The sequence below is a fragment of the Electrophorus electricus genome, chromosome 15, assembly GCF_041902795.1.
Source record: "Electrophorus electricus isolate QZ-2024a chromosome 15, ASM4190279v1, whole genome shotgun sequence".
NCBI classification, from domain to species: Eukaryota; Metazoa; Chordata; class Actinopteri; order Gymnotiformes; family Gymnotidae; genus Electrophorus; species Electrophorus electricus.
This window is the reverse complement of record NC_137511.1, coordinates 11,648,844-11,671,427: the sequence shown is the minus strand read 5'-3', so window position 1 is coordinate 11,671,427 and position 22,584 is coordinate 11,648,844. Positions and strand designations below refer to the sequence as shown.

At 36.4% G+C, this 22,584-nt stretch overlaps 2 protein-coding genes across 2 annotated transcripts in view; both read right to left on the bottom strand.

Annotated features, from left to right (window-relative positions):
• Positions 1-1,788: 1,788 nt before the first annotated feature.
• Positions 1,789-6,553, bottom strand: LOC145651317 (calcium-activated potassium channel subunit alpha-1-like). The gene is made up of 5 exons (XM_081697610.1): positions 6,430-6,553; positions 4,649-4,725; positions 3,408-3,556; positions 2,801-3,022; positions 1,789-2,452 (listed from the first exon to the last, which is right to left on the bottom strand). The coding sequence occupies exons 1-4, from the start codon at positions 6,513-6,515 to the stop codon at positions 2,969-2,971; spliced, it is 366 nt and encodes a 121-aa protein (XP_081553736.1). The 5' UTR covers positions 6,516-6,553; the 3' UTR covers positions 1,789-2,452; positions 2,801-2,968.
• Positions 6,554-6,795: 242 nt separating this feature from the next.
• Positions 6,796-22,584, bottom strand: part of LOC113576346 (calcium-activated potassium channel subunit alpha-1a-like) — a 47,894-nt gene continuing 32,105 nt past the window's right edge. The window contains exons 7-16 of the mRNA XM_081697611.1: positions 16,628-16,703; positions 16,219-16,389; positions 12,602-12,693; positions 11,535-11,645; positions 11,164-11,269; positions 10,563-10,645; positions 10,349-10,418; positions 7,730-7,885; positions 7,117-7,226; positions 6,796-7,033 (exon numbers count right to left, since the gene is read on the bottom strand). Coding sequence (XP_081553737.1) covers positions 6,961-7,033; positions 7,117-7,226; positions 7,730-7,885; positions 10,349-10,418; positions 10,563-10,645; positions 11,164-11,269; positions 11,535-11,645; positions 12,602-12,693; positions 16,219-16,389; positions 16,628-16,703 — 1,048 coding nt within the window. The 3' untranslated portion in view covers positions 6,796-6,960. The remainder of the gene's footprint in view (positions 7,034-7,116; positions 7,227-7,729; positions 7,886-10,348; positions 10,419-10,562; positions 10,646-11,163; positions 11,270-11,534; positions 11,646-12,601; positions 12,694-16,218; positions 16,390-16,627; positions 16,704-22,584) is intronic.

Sequence of the window (22,584 nt, the reverse complement as noted above, 5' to 3'; positions counted from 1 at the left end):
TTATGAAAATTAGCAAACAAAAACAAACTAAGTGGGTGGAGCTAAGGAATTCTTGAGGGGTTTTTTTTGTTTGTTTGTTTGTTTCACTTGAGACAAGGAATTCACTGAACCTAGAAATTTGTTTCTTTTTATTTGTGAAAGTTATGGACTACAACGCATTTGGGTGTGCCACAGTGCAACCTATACTCCAACTGGCCTGGTGTCGTGTGCCCGAGTGGCGGGAGGGACTACTACTTATTGACTAAGATTTATGTCTATAGGACTTACAGTTTGGTCTGCACAATTTAGTTTTAAGGCAGCAAAAGAATAATAATAAGAAAAATCTTAACAAAAATAAAAAGATTCTAAGCACTAAAGTGCTTGAATCCCAATTAAAATTAGTCAATTTTACTTGTTAATCAGGGTGGTGCCCCAATTAAATGTATCCACTGTAACTGACAATTCATTAAAAGTATAAATCGCTACACTGGAACAGGTGGGTCGTTTCCTTGTCCATTGGCCCAAAGTCACATGCGCAAGCTTGTAATCCAACAATGCGATAGAAAGGGGACCCTCCACTACTTGAATAGCCTGTTCTGAATCCATCAAAGGGTAAGGCCTGCATCTTTCATGTTATCAGTTGGTAATGGTAAAGTTAATGTAATGTCTATGCATCAGAACTGGATTAGGTAACTATTTTTTCCCATTTGCTAAGAATTATTCTGTCCTGTTTAGTTCTCCTCATAAGTTGCTTTAATAATACTCTTTTTATTTCCTTTTCCCCCTACCTCTTTATTTATTTTAGCCACACTTGGTTCACCACAAATCTTGTCTGGTTAATTTTGTTTGGTTAAGTTGGTTTTAATATTGCTTTATTTTAGTGAATTAAATACGTTTGGTCATTATTAACATATTCTTCAATTTTCTTTATGCATTTTTCATTTATCTCTGATTACTCAATAAACAAACCCTTAGCTTCAAGGCTTGTGATTCAAGAGTGGTATTCCTAATTTCAGTTAGATGAGAAATGATCATATTGTCAAACTTGTGGCTTTTATCAGTTAAAATCATTAAAATAAAATCATTAAAATAAAAATAATTAAAACTAATGAATTTTCCCTGTTAATCAGGGTAGTGCCCCAATTAGTCTTATCAGTGTTGACTAACAATTTATAAAGGTGTTAATAATGCTACATGGATATCTCTGAATTAGACCTATACTTGAGTCTTACTTGTATCTGTGACACAAAATTCAGTATACCCCTCAAATTGAAAAGTGACTGCGAAGTAGATCTGGTCGAGGTTCAATACCCTCATATATCGTCATTGATAAGATAGCATGAAAACTTCATTTTGTGGAATATTGAAGTCTTAAAAACAAGTACTATATAAGAGTACTATAAACGACACCTCGGCCACATATTTTATGGAATCCCGAGTCACAAAAAAACAAAAAAACAAAAACAAAACAATAGCATATACTCAAGGGGAGATCAAAAGACTACAGGGAGATCAAAAAACTATAGGAACTACATGAGTCTGATGTGCTATATTGATATGCACAGTGGATTCTACTTGTATTTATATAGAAATATCATAGATTATCAGAAGATAGGGCATAATTTTATTTCCCATCTGATATGCATACATTAACAACATCACAATAACTTATGGCAAACCATGCTATGTACCTGTTAGCAAGTACCTCATAAGCAACATTGTTGTTGAGGGAAAATTAGATAAGAATGTGCACATATATTATTGATATGGAAAATGTATTGCTAAAATTAACTTTAGATATGCAATGCATTTATTTCTACCTCAAAAAGGAAAGACAGACAGGATGTCTGAACTACAGACAGGATTCTCAGAACTACACTGAAAGAGAGAAGGTAGGGGTGAGATTTCACATCAAACTATTTTGACAGTTGCCTCCAATAAAAACTTCCTGGTCATAAATATTTGTCCAGTGATGTTTTATTGCACTCAGATTTTTGGAACTTTTATGACAATTTTATTGCCCCCAATAAAAACTTTCTTTCCTTAGTAAATGATTGTGTTCTCTAGGCACAATGTACACCATATAATAAAGACCTGTGATATAAACATACTTTGAAGCTGGCTTACTCTGGGGGTTGTGTAGTCATAAGATAAACTCCTCTTTTATGGTGTATAGTATTAAGGACCCAGAAAGTACATGTCTGTGACTGTGAGTGCAGCAGAGCAGGACACATTTGCTGAGTCAATATCTACTGATTTCAAAAGAACAATCCAGGTTGTGCAGGCAGTTCAGTTAGTTGTGTCCTCCGGACTGTGAGTTAGCGTGTTTTAGATTTATTACTGTCTTATTGCTATATGTTTTAGTTATCCTCACCCCTATTTCCCCTGTTTGATCCAATTTCTATTCCAATTGTTTCTGTGTGAGTGGTGTTCACAAGCAGAAATTTCTTCCAACTCTTCTTCTTTGAGGACTCTACAAATCAAAACGAAAATACCATCATAAGAAACATGTTTTCTCATAAAACACATTAATATGACTGCAAAATCTGATATTCCTATGATTTACAAAAAGTTCTTGAACTATGCAATAAATCACCCTCCTTACTTTCCAAAAAATCTATCATCTTTCATTCAAATAAAAAAGCTGAGCAGTCAGTCTACTTAAAATTTGTTCTATGAAGTATCATTCAGGCTGAATCTAAAAACTGATTTTAAGGGAAAATACTTATTTTGGAAAGATGTGAAACCCTCTGTATATTTCCACAGAACATGGATTATTAGTCAGATAATGATCAATGACAAATCCGTGTTAGGTACCCACCTCTGAAGCAATAAGAGGGATGTCAGAGAGAAGACTGACTTTTGCAAAATAGCATGTGATTCAATACTGTTTGGGGGAAGGGGAATCTCATGTCCTGGATGTCAGAAAAAGTGGATTCCCATTTTAGATTTCCCTGAAAAAAAACATGCTTTCCCGAGTTTGTGCATGTCAGAGAGGGGGGTGACCACCCAAGACTTTGACCGCTTCAAACTCATAAGAGGTCTGGTGATAAATAAAATAAAATGACATGGGTCAAATCATGAAAGATCACAAAAGATCAAAATTTTAACTAGTTACAAAAAAGTCCTGTATTTTATTTGTACAATGTGAATCATTTTTAACTGCAAGTGTGAACTGTTTATTGCATTTAATTTGAAAGACAATATTTGCATTAATCTCCTAAAATGAAAAAGTTGACAAATACATCATAGTCTGAATGACTGTCTAACCCACAGCACAATTAAAACATGCAGGAAAGACCCATAGCCTATGGTAGCTACTGGATGCTGACAAGTACAACTGCGTCAAAAAGCAGAGGCACAGCCACCACATCATGTATACTCTGCACAAGAGCAGCAGGTGAAGCAGGACACAAAGGATGACTTACAGAAAGAGAGGTGGGAGAGAAGGGAAATGCTTGTGGTGGTGTTTCCACGCTTCTACGAACACTGCGGGAGACACATGAACAGCCATGCTCCCCTTTGCTGTAATCTAAACAGCCCTTCAGCTGCACCGGGCGAATGCCAGCCTTCTTAGCTGGAGTCAAGGAGTGGAGAGGGAGAGGAGCAGGTTAATGGGTGGGATCTTCTTCACTTCTCCAAATGCCACAGCAGGACAATATATAGAGGGGTCTAGTATTAGCCCCTGAGGCACACCTTAATAATGATTGAAGAGTTTTCTAGACTGACACAACACGACTTCAGTTTACTGTTACTACTTGAACAGTGACACAGTAGTGAACGTAAATTCATATTTTATTCTTCAGTTTAGTGTAGGGCAACGTGAAAGTTGTGGTGGAATGTGGGAAGTGAAATGTAGGGACATGTGTTTGCACTCAAGAACAAACATGTATGGTGATAACCTACACAGGGGTGCACAGTTGTTCAAGGCATTAATGTGATATGCACATGTAAAGTAAAGGTCATATGCATGGCATCATTGTATGGTCACCACCAATAAAAGAAATTGGCTGCCCTCTATTTTTGAAGAAACCCTTGGAGTAAGAAGGAACTTCATGATATTTATAAAAATCGCAGTAATGCAGGAGACTCAGACATGAAAACATTGGATTCCGTGGTAGCAGAAAAGGAGGAACATGTCAAAAGTGTTAATAATTTTTTTTTTCAATAATTCCTTAAAATGTCATTTATTAAAAGAAAAAAAAAAAAGCCTCAAACAAACATGAAGATGTCGCGTTGGGTATCAATAGATTTCACGAAACTCAATCACCCATCACAGAAAACCCACCCACAAAACAAGACGGTTATGCTAATTTGCATTACCATGAAGAAAAGACAGCTCTTACACAAATTCCATAAAGAGATATGAAAATTGTAACACCTCTGGTATCACCTGTGAGTGAATACAGAACAGACAGTCCATATTGTTTCAAGCTGCTTCAGGAAGTAATTTCCTAAGCGTTTCATCTGTGTTTGTAAAATTTCCAGTGGTGGAGTGGAAAGCCATGAGGAGGGCAACAAAGTAAAAACTAAACCAGAGACAGCAGCATATCAAGACAGGGCAGGGGAGATTTAAAATCACATCTCATGTAGAGCCTTTACCACAAATTATGATGATTATGATGAGATATGTGCTCTTGTTATAGCAGACACTGCTTTTGAAACTTACTTCTCTTGCATCCACACTTCTTGATCAGTTTGGGGTCTTGGATATTGTCATGGCAAGCCTTACAGTACACTGAGGCCCTAAGGAGAGGGAAATAACATCAGCATTTTGCTGAAACGTCTCACTGCACTTCATTTTCTGATCATCTGTTTAAGGTAGCACACACAAAGCAGTGCAGTGTTCCATGAAAACTTCTTCACTCTATGGCCCGTTAGTTTATAATAACTTTCACACATGGACACATGCACACAGACATTTAGAATTCTATAGTGTGGGTTTCAGGATGTGTCATATTGTAGTGCATGGTGTGTTTTAATGTGTCTAAGGGATGTATAATAATGTGTAAAATACTAAGCCTTTTGGAATACTGAATATTTTGAGTTGTAGACTTTTAGGAGGTATGATTCAGGAGTAGCCTCATTATGTATCTGTGCATCTCTCTCTCCCAGCCCCTCTCTCTCTTTGTCTCAGTTCAATATAATGATGCTTTGTTGGTAGGTATCTTACAAGTTATATTATTGCCAAAGCAAATTACAATGAACAAAAACAGAAAGTAAATAGGAACCAAAGCATGTACAATATTGACAAAATAATATCAATTATTCTTCAAAAATGCACTTGTCCCTTAGATAAGATGCTGTGAATCTTGCATAATAACCCCACTCTTCTCTCCAGGACAGAGCAGTTTATTTATCACTGTAATCTAGAAACTGAGGCTGAATCTAAAACCTGATTTTAAGGGAAAAGACTTACTTTGAAACGCTCTGTATATTTCCACAGAGCATAGACATGCTCCTGCTTATATATGTGCTCTTGATCATATAATGTTTCATTAGATTTATAATTCATTTATCCAGTTTATGTACATGTGAAACAGCATAAAACCTAGGGAGCAACTTGTTCCTACTCTTTCGAGTCAAAAGCTTTTTGAAAATCCACAAAACATTCTGCATTTTTTTTGTTTACATCTTTCTTAGTGTGAATGAAGGTGTGGGGAGTGAAAATGGCATCTTGATATTGATTTATTTGGAAGGATGCAAATCTGACTTTTGCATAGAGAATTATTTTACATTAGAAAGCTGATAATTTTTATATGGTCTATTAACATGAAGTAAGTTTTTTTTCTGACAGAAAAGATGCAATTTTAACATATTGGAATGTTCACGTTAAGTCTCTTGCATTTTTTAAACACTTATATTCTTTCAGCTCTCTTCCATAAATATGAATATTTCACCATGTTTTTAAAATTCAGCTAAACAAAAGAAACAATCAAAGAGAGAAATAAACCCAAATGGATATCTAATGCAAGGGGCATTCCACTGTGTGTAAGACATCAACACACATTTGACAGATAGGCTGTGTGATTCTATAGATTGGGGCTAGATCAATTCAGCTCATCTTAGCCAATTTGTATTTTTCTTATGACCTTTTAGGTGGTTTGTTCTTAGGTCCACAGAAGTCTAAACAAGGCTGCTTCAGTCTTATTTTCTTTACAGCAAATAAGACACTGTGGATGGCAAAAATATGACATTATTTTTGATGTTTTTATTAATTGAAAACAGCGAGGACTTAGCTCCACTAGCCCATTTATTCCAGATGTCCCTGTATATGAGCCTTTCACTCTATACTGTGGAAATTGCCTATATTTGAAACCAACAAAAATGTTTTGGATAGTTAATTATAGTTAATTTAGGGTGAGTGTTTTGTTCTTTTAAATATTTTATTTGCAATGCTATCTATACCACTGACCATTTTGGTCTCCCCACTCCCCTTTGTCTGTGTACCTCTTCACTTCTTTGGCATCACCAGCAATGAAGATCCCCAATGTTTTGTCTTGCAACTTAACATTTTTCCCTGGATTGACCATCATACTGCAACACAGACACACACACACACACACACACACACACACACACACACACACACACACACACACACACTGCAAGATCTGGATTAATTTTTGTCTTGCATGTGTGTAAATTTGACTGCCATATGTGCATTTTAGCACTTTGCATATTCATCCACTGTCAATATTAGCAATTACATCCCCAGGATCATCTTAGAGGATCAGCGTAGTGGGTAGGGAGAGCTTTTCTAGATCCCTTCATTTCACAGTAAATATTTTAAGGGAATTTAGCAGGTCACACACATTGCAGCTGATATTCACAGTATGGCATGATAAAGCTGAAAGCAAACATGCATTATACATCACATGACTAAGATAAATAATACACACACTAAACTGAATACACACACATTAAAAATTGAATACACACATAAACTGAATACACACACACATTAAAAAGCAAGTTCACTCACTTGGCATTTCTCTGATCACACTTGAACTCAATGGCTATCAGCAAGAGATTTAATTTCACAAAGCACAGCCTGCAAGGAAACAATAGTAAGCATTTCTAAAGGGAAGATGATGTCTAGATGTTTTGTATAACAGAATAGAATAGAATACTTACTCACAAACCTCGGGGAATGATAAACCCATGAAAGAACTAGACAAGTAATCTGTGTACATTTCTTGAGATACTCCTTCCAAGTAATACTTCTGCCATATCTCCTCTTCAATCTGATAAAAAGCACAGGTAATTTACATTTAATAGTGAGCTTCAATTTCTATAATTTAATATTGAGTTTGTGATGATAAAGTCACCATTTATTTTTATTTCCCTAAATCAGAACCCCCTGATAATCCTGCTGCATAGTGCATTTTTCAAGTGTATTAAAGGTAGTAAAACAGACCACACTATAAACCTTTAAGCCTCATCAGGGGTAGATATATAAAATCCATTATATAAAAACGAATACTGGATCTTTAAAAACTGCACATAGGTCTATTTTACATGCCTGCTTCAATTGGTAATTTAAAATGTGATTGAATCGACTGGCCAGGCTTTTTTCAATCATACCTTACATGAGAAAAAAAAAGCTTTCAAGAGATCCTAAGATAGCAATGTGATGAACCTATAAATGGACCCATTGGTTCTGACATAGACTATGTACACAGTACACCTTCTAAGCATAAAAACATTCCTAATGAGCCACACTTTGCCAGACCTCAGGAGGAGATACCTGAATGGAGGACCTCATGGAGAAGAGGTTGGCCAGCATGGTAGAGAGGCCTTGGGCCAGGCAGCTCTGGGCAATAAAGCCCAGCTTCAGCTCAGCCAGGCAGATCGCATCATCACCCTCCCTCCAGTTCCAGCTGGGGATGTTCAGCAGGTGAGCCTGGGACCAGAGATGCACTTAGCACCGGCTACACACACACGCGCGCGCGCACACAAGTGCACACATGTGCACACATGAAAAAACATGTATGACCATTCAGGATCCCTCAGTTCCTAGACATACACATACTCACATACACATTCTCTCTCTCTCACACACACACACACACACACAAAAGATCAGCTCCTATCCTCTCTCTCTCTCTCTCTCTCTCTCTCTCTCTCTCTCTGATGAAATGTAAATTGCTTGAACTGAAAGGATTCATGCTGTTATTGGCTTCTCACATAAAAGTCACACTTTTACTTGCATGTACACTGGATTTAATTACATCCTGAGTATCTAAACCAATTGTCAGCTCCAGTCATAAAATATGTTAACTACAGTTTTTTGTAAAACTGAAACTTAGTCAGAAAACCTAGTTAAGGTAAACATTAATTTACCTTAAACCTATTATCAATTTACTATCACTTCATATTTTACGGGTACTGGTCTCCAGTTACAGACTGTTGCCATGCAAAATTTGTCAGCCATCCTCTATCCCACTCATCACTAGTCAGTTTCTGACCATAGCAGTTTTATACACGAAAAGGTCATTGATGGGTTGAGATTAGCTTGCTACCTAAAACACCCAGCCAACCACAGTCCAGAGCATAGAAGGTAATTAAAAACAACTAAAACAAACTATGCCTTGCAAACAGATTAGCTATAGGCTCTAGCTGTAACCTAAGTGCACCTCCAGTTTTAAGATCACTTTTGAATTATTTGTATTTTTTCACTTTAACACTATTTATCTGAAATTGTATACATAGTACAATGATCATTTAGGATGCAAATTGAAGTAGACACTTGGGCCAAACCATTCATTCACACCCAGGATTGTTTTTCCGTCATTTAAGTTCCACTTGAGCTCATCTATTCAGAAGAAAATGTAAAAAAAAATTGCATTTTATTTTGGGGGTTTATAATGTGTATTCGGATGCTGGAGATTCATTTTCAGTCATGCTCTACATTTCCCGATTCACCAGGGTCTTGTCAAACAAAGTGAACAATTCTGAGCATATACATGAAATTAATTAGGAGCTACATAGTATTTTCCACTAGGTGTCTCCAAAGTGCCCAAAAATCTCTCCAAATGCTTTTTCATTTATACTTACAATTTGTAGGAGGATTGAAAATTTTACAACAGTGAATGGAAACATCCACTGATTGGCTATACAAACATCATATTCCATGCTAGAACCCATTGAACCGTCTCACAGCTTCCAGTTCATAATTGCACCAAAACATCTCCATTATAAACTTCAGCTAAAATAAAATGTCCAAAAGTATTGGTAATCAAATTATTCACTAAAAACTATATATATATATATATATATATATATATATATATATATATATATATATATATATATATATATATATATATATATGACTGCATCAGTTTAGCTAAACAGTGTCACAGGCATGCACTACAGCGTCTGATTAAAACGCTCAAGCGATGTTTTGCTGGGTGCATGGCTTTAGCTCATACAGTGGGTAACCATATAAGGCAATTGAGATGTCTATGTTTTCGTCTAAGCATCCTTGGAAACAACAGCCAATCACACCAATTGCATCTCGAAAACACTTGTGAAGTAATTTGATAGCTCCCCCAACTTCCCCTTCCCTCCTAACACCTTGGTACTCATAGGTGTGAACGTGCGTCATTAAAAGAAAATAGCTGTTTATGGCCCAACAGCAGCCACTGAATCTAAAATAGGAGGGTGTTAGCTGTATATTCAGGAACACTGCTATGTGAGTAATGTGCATTTTGTGGTAACTAAAGGCTTGCATATTTTGTGTTAGGTTACGAAGGAAAGGAATGTGTGTTTTTGTATAAAGACATGAGCAAGCAAATAAAGAACTCTAACATTCTATATACTATTTAAACATGTCACACAGTTGCTTTGGTGGTAATTGATTTTTCTATGACAAAATCTGAAGTGATCTATACTGGAAGCCTGTTTTTAAAAAATGGTGTATTCGGTGTGTGGGATTTCTGGCGAACAATTGCACATAGATGGCTGAATATCTGTAAGCTGGTACTTATATTAGTCCTAAAAAAAGTTTTGTGGATACACGGTCTGTATTTTAAGAACATTTTAGTGATTTATCAAGTGATACCAAGTGATTTATTTGATTATGCCTGATTGCGCCCAACCGCAGGTCAGCTAAAGGGCGTGGTTAAAGTAGGAGGTTAATCAGAAAGTTATACACTAGATGTGTTTTCTAGACAAATCTAGAAATTTGGATAATGTAGAGACCAATTTAACCCTTTATCGTGAAATGATGTATACCCACATAACTAAACCTTCAACACCATTATATCTATCAATATGTCAGTGTTCAGTGCTGTCTGAAACCATGTTTTAAGATAAGATAGTCTTGGGATAATCCAACAGACTTGTAATGTGACATCCTCACCTTATTGTGATACTGTAGCATCTGGGTGATGATACGTATGTTTGAATTGTAGTTCTTAATGGATATCACTCTAGAGCAATACACATGGAAAGTCACTAATAAAAGTCACAAGAAGCTGGCCGGCATCTGTTTATTTCATTCTGCTAACAGACATATAAGACACCCAAATAACAACTCAAATCTACATTATTTAAAATTGGTAAGCATCTCTTACCTCATGATATTGCACGCATCCTCTGCATCAGGGTCTGAAGAGTATTTATTAGCTATAATGAAACAGGCATCTGCTAGTTCAATCTACAACAGTACACAACAAAGAGACATGAAGGTTTTGTCAAGCAGCGTTTAGTGTTTCATCCCATCTGCGCCACATGCTATGGCCAATACTCATAACTGTGGGTGTTCTTATGGCAAGAGCTGAATGATTTGTTCTTTCCCTTAGCCTGTTATGTGTCTAAATGGTTGTGAAAGAGCAAAGACATCTGCCCTAATCACAAAACAGCCTTAAAGAAATCTACAGTAAGTGATGAGCTAAGGGAACATTTGTTGGCTTTATAAACATGGGAGGAGGCACAGACTGGCCGTATTGTCAGACAGAGACATACTAATGGACTAAGAACTGAGACAATGAATTGGGAGAAAATATATTTGCCAAGTGTCTTTCTTTTAGAAACTTCAGGTTATAGGATTTTGCTTGGAAAAATAAACCTTAAAAATGCAATAAATCAAAGGTTTCTGTTGAATATTTAAATATTCCCAATGTATAACACATGAACAAGAGTAAAATCTACTCTGTAAGAAGCAGACATCTGTACCTTGACTCGAGTGAGATCGTAGGGATTTAGAACGGAACCCTGGAAGAATACCACTTGAGTGAAGTGGCGTTTGAGTAAAGCTTCCAGCTCAAGATTAGGTTCAATACTGTAACACACAAAACAACAGAGTACTGTGAATAGGGACACAAAGGGGATCTAATCACAGTCAAAGCAACATTGACAAAGACTAGTTACTTTCTTCTAACCTCCGTAGTAACGTATCAAAAACAAATCTCTAAAGTGTTATGTTTCAGAATTTAAATTGTGTTTACTGTGGTTTTATGTGCAAATGGTTAGTATTTACAACTCTTACAATTTATACCAAATGCAACAGCTCTTATCCTGCAATAGAATGTGTAATCAGTACTTACTGATGGAGAAAAACAATTTCTACATTAACATCATCCCTGTCCTCATGAAGGAAGTCTTTCAGGAAGTTGGAAACACTTTCCAGATTTATATTACCACACACAACAATATGTCTGCGAGACAAAATTCATGTCATGTGAGATTCATGTCATGTGAACAGTCGTGAAAAATTGTTGTCAACAGCACCATCCTGCTTTTTAAAAAAAGTAAATAAATTTTATATATATATATATATATATATATATATATATATATATATACACACACACACACACACACACACACACACACACACACACATATTTAAATAAAATTATATGCCGTCATATCACAGTCATTTTATATATACAAAAAACTGAAAAATTGAATACATTCTGCAGTTTTAAACACAGCAAAAATTACTGGCTTTAATTAACAATTAGTTTGACAAAAATTAATGAATGAACCATATCACTACTAACTAATATATATCATTATTACTTATTACTTATTATTGCTTAAACAACCATGCAACTGAATGCTACATGTTTATGCAGGTTTCCATCACCATATTCCTCCTCCTATATTTACAATAACTCTATTAATTGAAAAGTGTATTTGCATTGTATTCTGTCCTGAATTTCTCCCATATCCTTTTTCATCTCTATCAAGAGTGCCACTAATTGTAAACCTGGTTGTATCTTATACAGCATACAACATAATTTTATCAATACAAAATTACAAAAACAAATAAAAACAGTTTAAAGCAGATATATTTTATAGCACTAATAGCCAAAGATAAAAAGAGCTCAAGTTTCATATAAAATCCAACTTTGCAATTTATGGTGGCTTACACAATACACAATAAGCAGTGGAATGACTTGTTTCATTTCACCAAGATCCTCAAACACAGAGTGATGCTGCTCCCAAAAGCCAAAGTGGGATGTCTGAGTTCAGAAGGAGGAGGCTGTCTTCTTCTTTTGAAAAGAAATTCCCTATCCAGCATCTCAGAATCAACCTTTGCCAAAGAGATATAGATGTTTCTTGTGTCAGTGTACTAGAAATATTTTGTCCAGTTAGAATGACTTACTTTCTGCCTGGGGTCATGTTATAAGTCCCTCCATATTTCTGCCGATTTAGGAGGATAGCAGCGATTTCTGGCACGTAGCGAGCAAACATGGCCTACATGCACAAGACACAGAGAGACACAGAGGTATGCAGGTGGGGTTTTGTAGCAGGGAAGAACAGCCACACACAATACTTACTTTCTCCCATTTACTGCACTAAAAGAAGCAGGCACAGAGGTTATTTATAAAACAGGAGAATGTATAAAGTAAAATAGACTTAAATCTTATATTTCCATTTGTCTATTCTATTTTATTATATTTCTATTTTTGTATCTCTCTCAGTCTCACACATCTCTCCTATTTGGTGAAAGACTGACATTCTCTCTTAGTGTGACACCCTGGCAGCGCGAAGGAAGATGGACGCTCTCTCTCTCTGTGCCATCTAGACGGCTTTAATGGAACATGGGCATTCTCCCTCTATACCCCCCGGATGGTTCTACATGGTTGAGTGCCAGTGAGTTGTAAGAATCAGCATTTCCCTTTTTACGTTACCAGTTGGTAACAATAGTAACTTTATTGTTTACACATCACATTAGATCAGTTAACTTTTTCTAACTACCTCAGTTCTATAATTACATTTACATTTACAGCATTTAGCTGACACTTTTATCCAAAGCGACTTACAATTATAACTGAGTACAACTTGAGCAATTGAGGGTTAAGGGCCTTGCTCAGGGGCCCAATAGTGGCAACTTGGCAGTTTACTTATCCCTCTGCCTTTTTCACAATGGTTTTCCCTTTTTCTTCTGATTATTTAGTCATGCTTTCATCACAAAGTTAATTTGTGATGAATGGATGGTCATCCCTATAGGTTACTTAAACAGTTTTCTTTCTCTTTTTATCAATTAACCTTATCAACTGTAATTGACAATATATTAAAAATGTTAAAACGGCTATATTAGTTTTATGGTTTCAATAGATTATGGTTCTTTTCTTCATAACAAACATAAAACATTAGTAGGCTATTCTGATATCTCAGTAGCTAGCTAACATTAACTGATCTGTGGTTGCTGATTTTTGCATGACAATCCTACATTTTGACATATTTTCATGTCAGATTTTGCCTTGTTGAAGGCTTATACAGTGCATCCGGGAAGTATTCACAGTGCTTCACTTTTTCCACATTTTGTTATGTTTCAGCCTTATTCCAAAATTTATTAAATCCATTTTTTTCCCTCAAAATTCTACACACAATACCCCATAATGACAGAGTGAAAAAAGTTTGTTTGGAATTTTTGCAAATTTATTAAAAATAAAAAACCCAAAAAACCACATGTACATAAGTATTCACAGCCTTTGCCATGAAACTCAAAATTGAGCTCTGGTGCATCCTGTTTCCACTGATCATCCATCAGTTGTTTTGACTTGATTGGAGTCCACCTGTGGTAAATCCAGTTGATTGGACATGATTTGGAAAGGCACACACCTGTCTATATAAGGTCCCATAGTTGACAGTACATGTCAGAGCACAAACCAAGACATGAAGTCCAAGGAATTGTCTGTAGATCTCAAAAGACAGAATTTTATCGAGGCACAGATTGGGGGAAGGGTACATAAAAATTTCTGCAGCATTGAAGGTCCCAATGAGCACAGTGGCCTCCATCATCCATAAATGGAAGAAGTTTGGAACCATCAGGACTCTTCCTAGAGCTGGCTGCCTGGCCAATCTGACTGATTGGGGTAGAAGGGCCTAGAAATCAGGGAGGTGATCAAGGACCCAAGGGTCACTCTGACAGAGCTTCAGCATTTCTCTGTGGAAAAAGAAAAACCTTCCAGAAGGACAACCATTTCTGCAGCACTCCACTAATTAGGCCTGTATGGTAGAGTTGCCAGATGGAAACCACTCCTCAGTAAAAGGCACAAGACAGCTCGCTTGGAGTTTACCAAAAGGCACCTGAAGGACTCTCAGACTATGAGAAACAAAATTTTCTGGTCTGATGAAACAAAGATTGAACTCTTTGGCCTGAATGCCAAGAGTCACATCTGGAAGAAACCAGGCACTGCTCATCAGCCTGTCAATACCATCCCTACAGTGAACCATGGTAGCGGCAGCATCATGCTATGGGGTTTTTCGTCAGCAGTAACTGGGAAACCAGTCAGGGTTAAGGGAAAGATGAACACAGCAATGTACAGAGACATCCTTGAAGAAAACCTGCTCCAGAGCGCTCTGGACCTCAGAATGGGGCGAATGTTCATCTTCCAACAGGACAACGACCCAAAGCACACAGCTAGGATAACAAAGGAGTGGCTTCGGGACAACTCTGTGAATGTTCTTGAGTTGCCCAGCCAGAGCCCAGACTTGAACCTGATTGAACATCTCTGCAGAGGTCTGAAAATGGCTGTGCCCTGACGCTCCCCATCCAACCTGATGGAGCTTGAGAGGTTCTGCAAAGAAGGGGGGAAACTGCCCAAAAATAGGTGTGCCAAGCTTGTAGTATCATACTCAAAAATACTTAAGCCTGTAATTGTTGCCAAGGGTGCTTCAACAAAGTATTGAGCAAAGGCTGTGAATACTTATGTTCATGTGGTGTGGGTTTTTTTTGTTGTTGTTTTTTTGTTTGTTTGTTTTTTTTGGGGGGGGGGTATTTTTAATAAATTTGCAAAAATTCCAAACAAACTTTTTTTTTCACTTTGTAATTATGGGGTATTGCGTGTAGAATTTTGAGGGGGGAAAATTAATTTAATCAATTTTGGATAAGGCTGTAACATAACAAAATGTGGAAAAAGTGAAGCATTGTGAATACTTTCTGGATGCACTGTATGTCCAAAATAAATGAAGTCCATCAGTGACTTAGGACAGCATATTGAAAATGTCTGTCAAAAACCTGTCCAGTGTGTTTACATAAAAGCCATCGATTACAACTTCAGTGTTCTTGAAGGGTTGTGCCATTTTGTAGGGTAGGAGTTCATCCACTAACCCTTGTAACCCTTGTTCAAATGGGCAAGTTGACACTCAAAAACATGGGGTAGGGGTTAAAAAAAAGGAAATGGGATTGGGCCAGTTATAAGGAGAGATGGTTAATTATAGTTCTAAAGATTTAGCAAATCATACCAAAAAAAAACAATTTCACAAATAAACATTTTAAGACAAAAGTAAACAATCTATTTAAATTTTCTGGTTTTGAACATGCTGTGGTGTGCACACCATGACAATCAGGACCATATCATGCATCAACCTTTGATAAAGCTTGTTGGAGTTTTGCAAAGAAAAACTAGGTGTGTATACCTACATAACTGTATATCTGAGTTTGAAGTAAAAAGCAAATCTATAAATTGACAGTTCCAATTAGCATATACAAAAAATAAGCATAATAATCTGATGGTACATGAAATATTAAATATTGTTTTGGAGGAGCTGTTACTGAAAACCATAACACACAAAGCAAAAAGCACAGGAAGCAACTCTCAGAGGGATGCACTGGCCAGGGTGAGTTTGGATTGGTGCTGGAATCACATGAAGTAAATTCTGCATCCAGCAACAGTGTTCAATCAACAGTGTTCAATCATGAGGATCTGATTACTGTGACCATAATACTTGAAAGCAAGGAAGACAAAAGAATTATGGGATTTGTTGTTTTACCAAACCACCGAGGATGAAAAACACCATGAATATGCGTCCAAGGTCCGTTTTAGCATAAATATCGCCATATCCCACCATGGACATGGTTACCATGAGCAGATACAGACATTCCCCATAGCTAAGTGACTGGGAATTTTCGAAGTTTTTCCAAGGATCCCCCGAGTTTTCCACCTGGAACATAAACACTTTGAACATTATTTGAAACACTAAGTTATTTTCATTTCACCTACAGTTACATGTTTGTTTCATAGTACAAGAAAAATACTTGGCCAATTTTACACCATATACATGTGAAAACAGTGTAAACTTGAGCTTCTCAGTGGGACAATATGTAAAATTTGAATAACTGGCAAAAACTTACTAGCTGCACTATTTTCACTTTACTAACATGTTGGGATTATAAACTTACCAAGTGTATAAAGCCTGCCCCTGTTAGCCATGTGCTTATGAAGATTGAGCACAAGTTCACCAACTTTATGGAATCCCTGCAGAAAGCAAAATTCAGCTAGATCAGTGAATTCTCCATAAAAATCCATGTCTCATCTCACAGAGAGAAGGCTGAGAGATGTGTTTACAGCATGTTTTGTGTTTTGGCATGTAAGGTCTCCATGGACATTAATTGTGGATTGTATTTTATGCAGAGGGACAGGTACATTCCTAAATGCTTATAAAGTTAGATGAACAACTCCATTTAATTCAACACAGCTATGTCAAGCGGTTTTGAGGGCTTTTACCAGGCTTAATAAACATAAATATTACACTTCATTCAGTGAAGTACACAAGGTATCCAGAGTAATGTGTCAGTGGTCCTTAGTCAGCTGTACAAGCACTGAAAAAAACATTTTGACTCTATATAATTTGATCTCTACATCTTTTACAATACACTGCAAAAGAGATAGAAACAATGTGTCAATTGAATTGACTACCCCCCAACCAAGTACTGATTAGTGAAGAGTCCCACCCCTCCCCTTTGTTAAATATTATACCTGCTGCAAAAGCTGTATTAATAACAAGTTTTAATGACTAAAGTTCAAAGCTACCTATTTCACCCTTTTCTCCCAACCAACCAGAGCATTCTATCATGGGGTCATCATCCCTCCAGTAGATTCTTTCTGAAAGATATACACACACACACTTCCCGCACCCTTCCCCTTTGGAATTCTACAAATTCTGAAAAAAAAAGAATTAATATTCACACAATATTAACCCTCCGATATTCTTAAAATACAGTCCATCCATTCATGTAAAATTTCTTAGAACTAATATAAGTACCTGCTTACTGATTTTCAGCTACATGCAACAATTGACCAAAATCGCACGCTGAATACACCATGCTTATTTTGTTTATTTTCACAGTGTTCAGGTCTGTCCTTTTTAAATGGCCTTTAAAATGCTTCTGATATAAAATAACTTCAGATTTTGTCGTAGAAAACTGAAACACCATCAAAGCAACTGCATGACATGCTTAAATAATATATAGAATCTTAGTAAATTTATTTGCTAACTCACATCTCTGTACAAAAACATGCATTTATTTCCTTCATAAACTAACACAAAATATACAAGCCTTTAGTTACCACAAAATGCATATTAGTCATGCAGCAATATTCCTGTTTAGAAAGCTAAAACCCTCCTCTCTTAGATTCCGTGGTTGCTGTTGGGCCATTTTCTTTTGAGTGATACTCATTCAAACCTATGAGTACCAAGGTGTTAAGGGGGAAGTGGGGGGGACTATAAAATTACGTCACAACTGTTTACTAGACACACCCCAAATGATCGGCAGCTGTTTAAAAAATGAAGCTTCCTTAGATGAAAACATATACACCACATTTGTCTTGTATGCTCACCCAATGATGGAGGGCAGTGTGCTCAAAAATACATTGCTTGTGCGCTTCAGCTAGGTAAGATGTATACATGTGGCGCTGCTTGGTGAAACTGATGCAGTCATGGATATTGTTTTTATTGAATAATTTGATCATCAATACTTTTGGACATCATGAAAAGAAGTGGCTTATTTTACCTAAAGTTTGTGGAGTTGTTTAGGTGCAGTTATGAGCTAGAAGCTGATAGTGACAGTTCAGTGGCTTCTAGCATGACCCACAAGAGGAAGCATTTGAGCTTTTGTGATTGTAACAAGGTAAAAATGTTTACAAAATGAACATTTTGTAATATTAAATGAATGTTTGTGCATATAAGAATGTATACTATATGTGCACAGTATTACAGCATTTAGAGTATTACAGTATTTTTCAGCCTTTAGCCTATTAGCATTTTAGCCTTTTACCAATTAAGCTAACAGCAATGAAGCTACTATCTTATGGCCTTTTATCAATTAAACCATTAACAATGAAGCTAATATTGTATTTTAGTAAGTTGTCAAACATTGTTGTGATGTTTTAGGAAAACAAACTCTTGCACACACTTCATGTACCATGATTGACAACTAGATGAGCTCAAATGGAACCTAAATTATGGGGGGGGGGAGGCCTGGATGTGAATGAATGTCTTGTCAAGTGTCTAGTTTGTAGTATGTATAGTATGTAAGTATATACATACACAAACAAACACACACACACACACACACACACACACACACACACACACACACACACACACACTATACTAGCATACTTTCACACAAAAAAACTTTAACAAAGTAATCTTTTCCTAATATAGTCAATTTTGTCAAACAAAATGTGTATTGGCAATCAATTTCACAACTTTTGCACAGAAGTAGCATTTAGCAATGCACCCAAAATACGCTTGCTAGCTATCTAAGTTCATTATTGTAGTGATATTTGTAAACTAACATTCAATTATCCATCAATCTCTTTTATTTTTGGATTCTTCTTCAAAGGAATCAAACGTCTCAGACTCTAAATCTGTTACCTTCATCACTACTTTCCAAAATTGCTGCAACTTCAGCAGCTGTACACTTGTTGCACAATATTTTAGCTAGCTGGCTAGATAGATGTCAATTGAATGAGGAAAGAAATGTTTCCAATGTGAAGGGTGATGGGTCACACAGATTGACACAGAAATTAATCAATTACACATGGCAATATGAATAAGACCTGAGTGACAGATGAATATACAAATCACACGGTGGGAGACTGATTATCTTAACCTATAATCTAAGCTCTGTATCTAACCAGTTATAGGCTCTTTATTCTTACTATCTGTATTTTATCAGTAGATAGTCTATTATCAATAGATAAAATACAGTGATAAATCTATCAATAGATAGTCTGTATTTAGGTGCCATTACAAGTTGATGTATTTGTTCTTCATGATCTTTCATGAAAAGTCGATTTTGTATTTAGCTAGCTATGATTGTGAGTACAGAAGCTGGCTAACAGTCTGAAGCTATTCTGATGAACAAGCAAAAGTTGCTGTCAGTTTAGTGTTGACCATTTTGTCATAGTGATGCAACTATAATTATGTGTCTGTATTCAGTGTGTTATGTCTGTACATTAAGTCTATTTCTGATTTTGCTAATTATCTGTCTATACCTACTCTCTTTGCTAGCTAACTAAAATGATATTTGCTGAACAACAAATTTACAAGGTCTCTTTTCTCATCAAAGTACAAAATTAATTGGGGGGGGGTTCTTCAGAAAAGTAATGAAGATGGTCAGGAAGAGTGGTGTTAATTTATTTCTTAGTATCTTACCCAATCTATTGATCATGAGCAGCAGTGTTGATTTGATTTCTTCCTAACTAAGCCATCTAGCAGTACTTTCGATTAGTTATTAAATAAATGTTTATATCTTCTATTACAGAACAAGGCAAATTGTAATCAACTAACACTTGAGAAACCTATAATTTCAAAGTAGATTAATGTATTTTACTTTAAATAGGCCGAACCAATAGAATGTCAGCTGGTTTACATAACAGCAAGTGTTTTATGTAGAAGGGATATTGTCACTGTGTTCTTTCTGCTCACTGGACAAACAGGCTACAGATCCTTATATTTTCTCAGGCTCCAACTTTGAGGAATTTATTTAATCTGTGATAACTATCATCAACCAAGGTAATTTCTTATACATTTTAAGTTATGTAATTTACTTATACATGCACACTATCAAGATAAGACTAGGACTTCTAGAAAATTGTACTAGACATCAATTGCTTATTTTTTTCATTTTATTATTGTGGTGACCATTGTTGGCCAGAGGAAGCTGCCCCCCCCCCCCCCCCCTTGAGTCTTGGTTCCTGTCAAGGTTTCTTCCTCCAACTATAGGGAGTTTTTTCCTTACCACTGTCACCCTTGGCTTGCTGACTGGGGTTTGGACTTGAACATTTGTAAAGCTGCTTTGTGACATCTGTTGTAAAAAGCGCTATATAAATAAATTTTTATTTTACTTGATTGACTTATCTAATAACTCTTATTTTATTTTGTAGACAAATTGCCATCATGAAGAAACATCTATGTGTGACATGACAGAACAATACAGTCCCTTGCGGACCTTTGAAGCCTCTTTATTCTTAGCAGGGTAATCCATAGTCATAGAGAGAAAAAGAAAGAGGGTCAGAACCATAGAATACAAAACAAGAAATCCCACTGACATCTGTAGTACCAATACAAAGGCAGTCCAGGTCAAAACCAGAAAGGCACAAAGGACAGGCAGACAAAACTACAGGTAGCAACAGTTGCATTCAATAGTCCAATGATGAAGATATTGTGAATCGATGCATGGAAGTTGTGGTCCGGTATGTGGTTAGCGAAGGTTGGCTGTGTGACAATATGTTGAATGCTTTCCTACAGCGTATACTGTTCCAAAATATGTCTAATGTATGGTAAAAGACTGATTTATGGCCAAAAAAAATTCAATATATTTAAACCCTATGTGCACCTCTGGTTTTAAGATCATTTTTGAACAATTTGTACTTGTTCACTTTAGCACTAGCTATCTGAAATTGTAAAGAAATTAATCAGGAGTCCTAGACATCACCAAAGTGTCCAAAAACCTAAATGAACACATCAATCACAGGTGTTTTTTGTTGTTGTTGCTATAACATCAGAACAATTTTCAACAACTTACTAAAAGTAGATATTAGCTTCATTGTAGCTTCGTTGTTAAAGGCTAAACAATATTAGCTTCATTGCTGTTAGCTTCATTGCTATTAGGCTAAAAGGTTATGCTGGGGAAAATACTGTAATACTGCAAATGCTGTTGTTCTGTAAAGAAATATTATGCCTTCTCATTTATTCTTACAATTTGTAGCAGGATTACAAATTTTCCAGTAGTGAATGGAAACATCAAGTGATTTGAGATACCAACATTTTAGATAGTTCATGCTAGAGGCCACTGAACCCTTTCTCAGATTCCATAACTCATAACTGCACCCAAACAACTCCACATAAACTTCAGCTAAAATAAGCCTCTTCCTTTCCATGATGTCCAAAAGTATTGACAATCTAAGTATTCACAAAAACAATATCCATGACTGATATCATTTTTGCCAAACAGTGTAACACGCATATGCAACACTTTATCTTATTAGAATGCGCAAGCAATGTTTTGCTGTGCACATGGCTCTAATTCACACAATGGATATCCAAATATGGCAAGTAAGGCCTCTACGTTTTTTGTCTGCGAGTCCTCTATTTGTTGGAACAGTTGCCAATCATGCCGACATAGCCCTCCCCCTTTCCCCCTAACACCTTTGTACTCAGTATGTGTGAACAATCTTCACTCAAAAAAGATAACTCTTTATGGCCCAACAGCAACCACAGAATCTAAAAGGGAAGGGTGTAGCTGTCTATTCAGTACAATGCTATGTGAGTAATGTGCAAGTTGTGGTACTTAAAGGCTTGCATATTTTGTGTTAGGTTATGAAGGAAACGATCACATGTTTTTGTACAAAGAGGTGAGCAAGAAAATAAAGAACTTTACTAACATTCTATAGATTTTTTTAAATGTCATGGAGTTGCTTTGATGGTAATTGAATTTTCTATGACAAAATCTGAAGTTATCTTATACCAGAAGCAGATGTATTGGATTTCAAGTATATTTGATGCCATCAAGATGTTCATTTGATTATGCCAGATTGGGCCTTCCCACAGGCCCGTTAGAAGCAACTGAGACTTAAATGATTGGGTGCAAGGGCCTGGATCTTTCGGAGGAGTTCAAATACCAGCACAGGACTGGTCAGTGAGAGAAAATGGCAGGGATGAAGACCCCTTGTTCGAATGCTCGGGTCTGGTTGGTTGGGAAAAAAGGCAGGGTTAGCTTTGATCTTTAAAGTAATTAAAACCTATTGTTTATTAATACAATTTTGTCAGACAATGTAGAATCTAACAAAGGGGAGGAGTGAGGACTCCTGTTATAATCATCAATTTTGTTAAAAGGTTTGGAATCAA

What these genes read in the sequence shown, in the direction of transcription:
- LOC145651317 (XM_081697610.1), bottom strand. Translation starts at nt 6,515, where the DNA reads ATGATGGTCAATCCAGGGAAAAATGTTAAGTTGCAAGACAAAACATTG. An exon ending in GATGCCAAAGAAGTGAAGAG is followed by an intron (nt 4,726 to 6,429) that starts GTACACAGACAA and finishes CCCTCTCCTTAG; the next exon opens with GGCCTCAGTGTACTGTAAGG. An exon ending in GAAGTGTGGATGCAAGAGAA is followed by an intron (nt 3,557 to 4,648) that starts GTAAGTTTCAAA and finishes CCTTGACTCCAG; the next exon opens with CTAAGAAGGCTGGCATTCGC.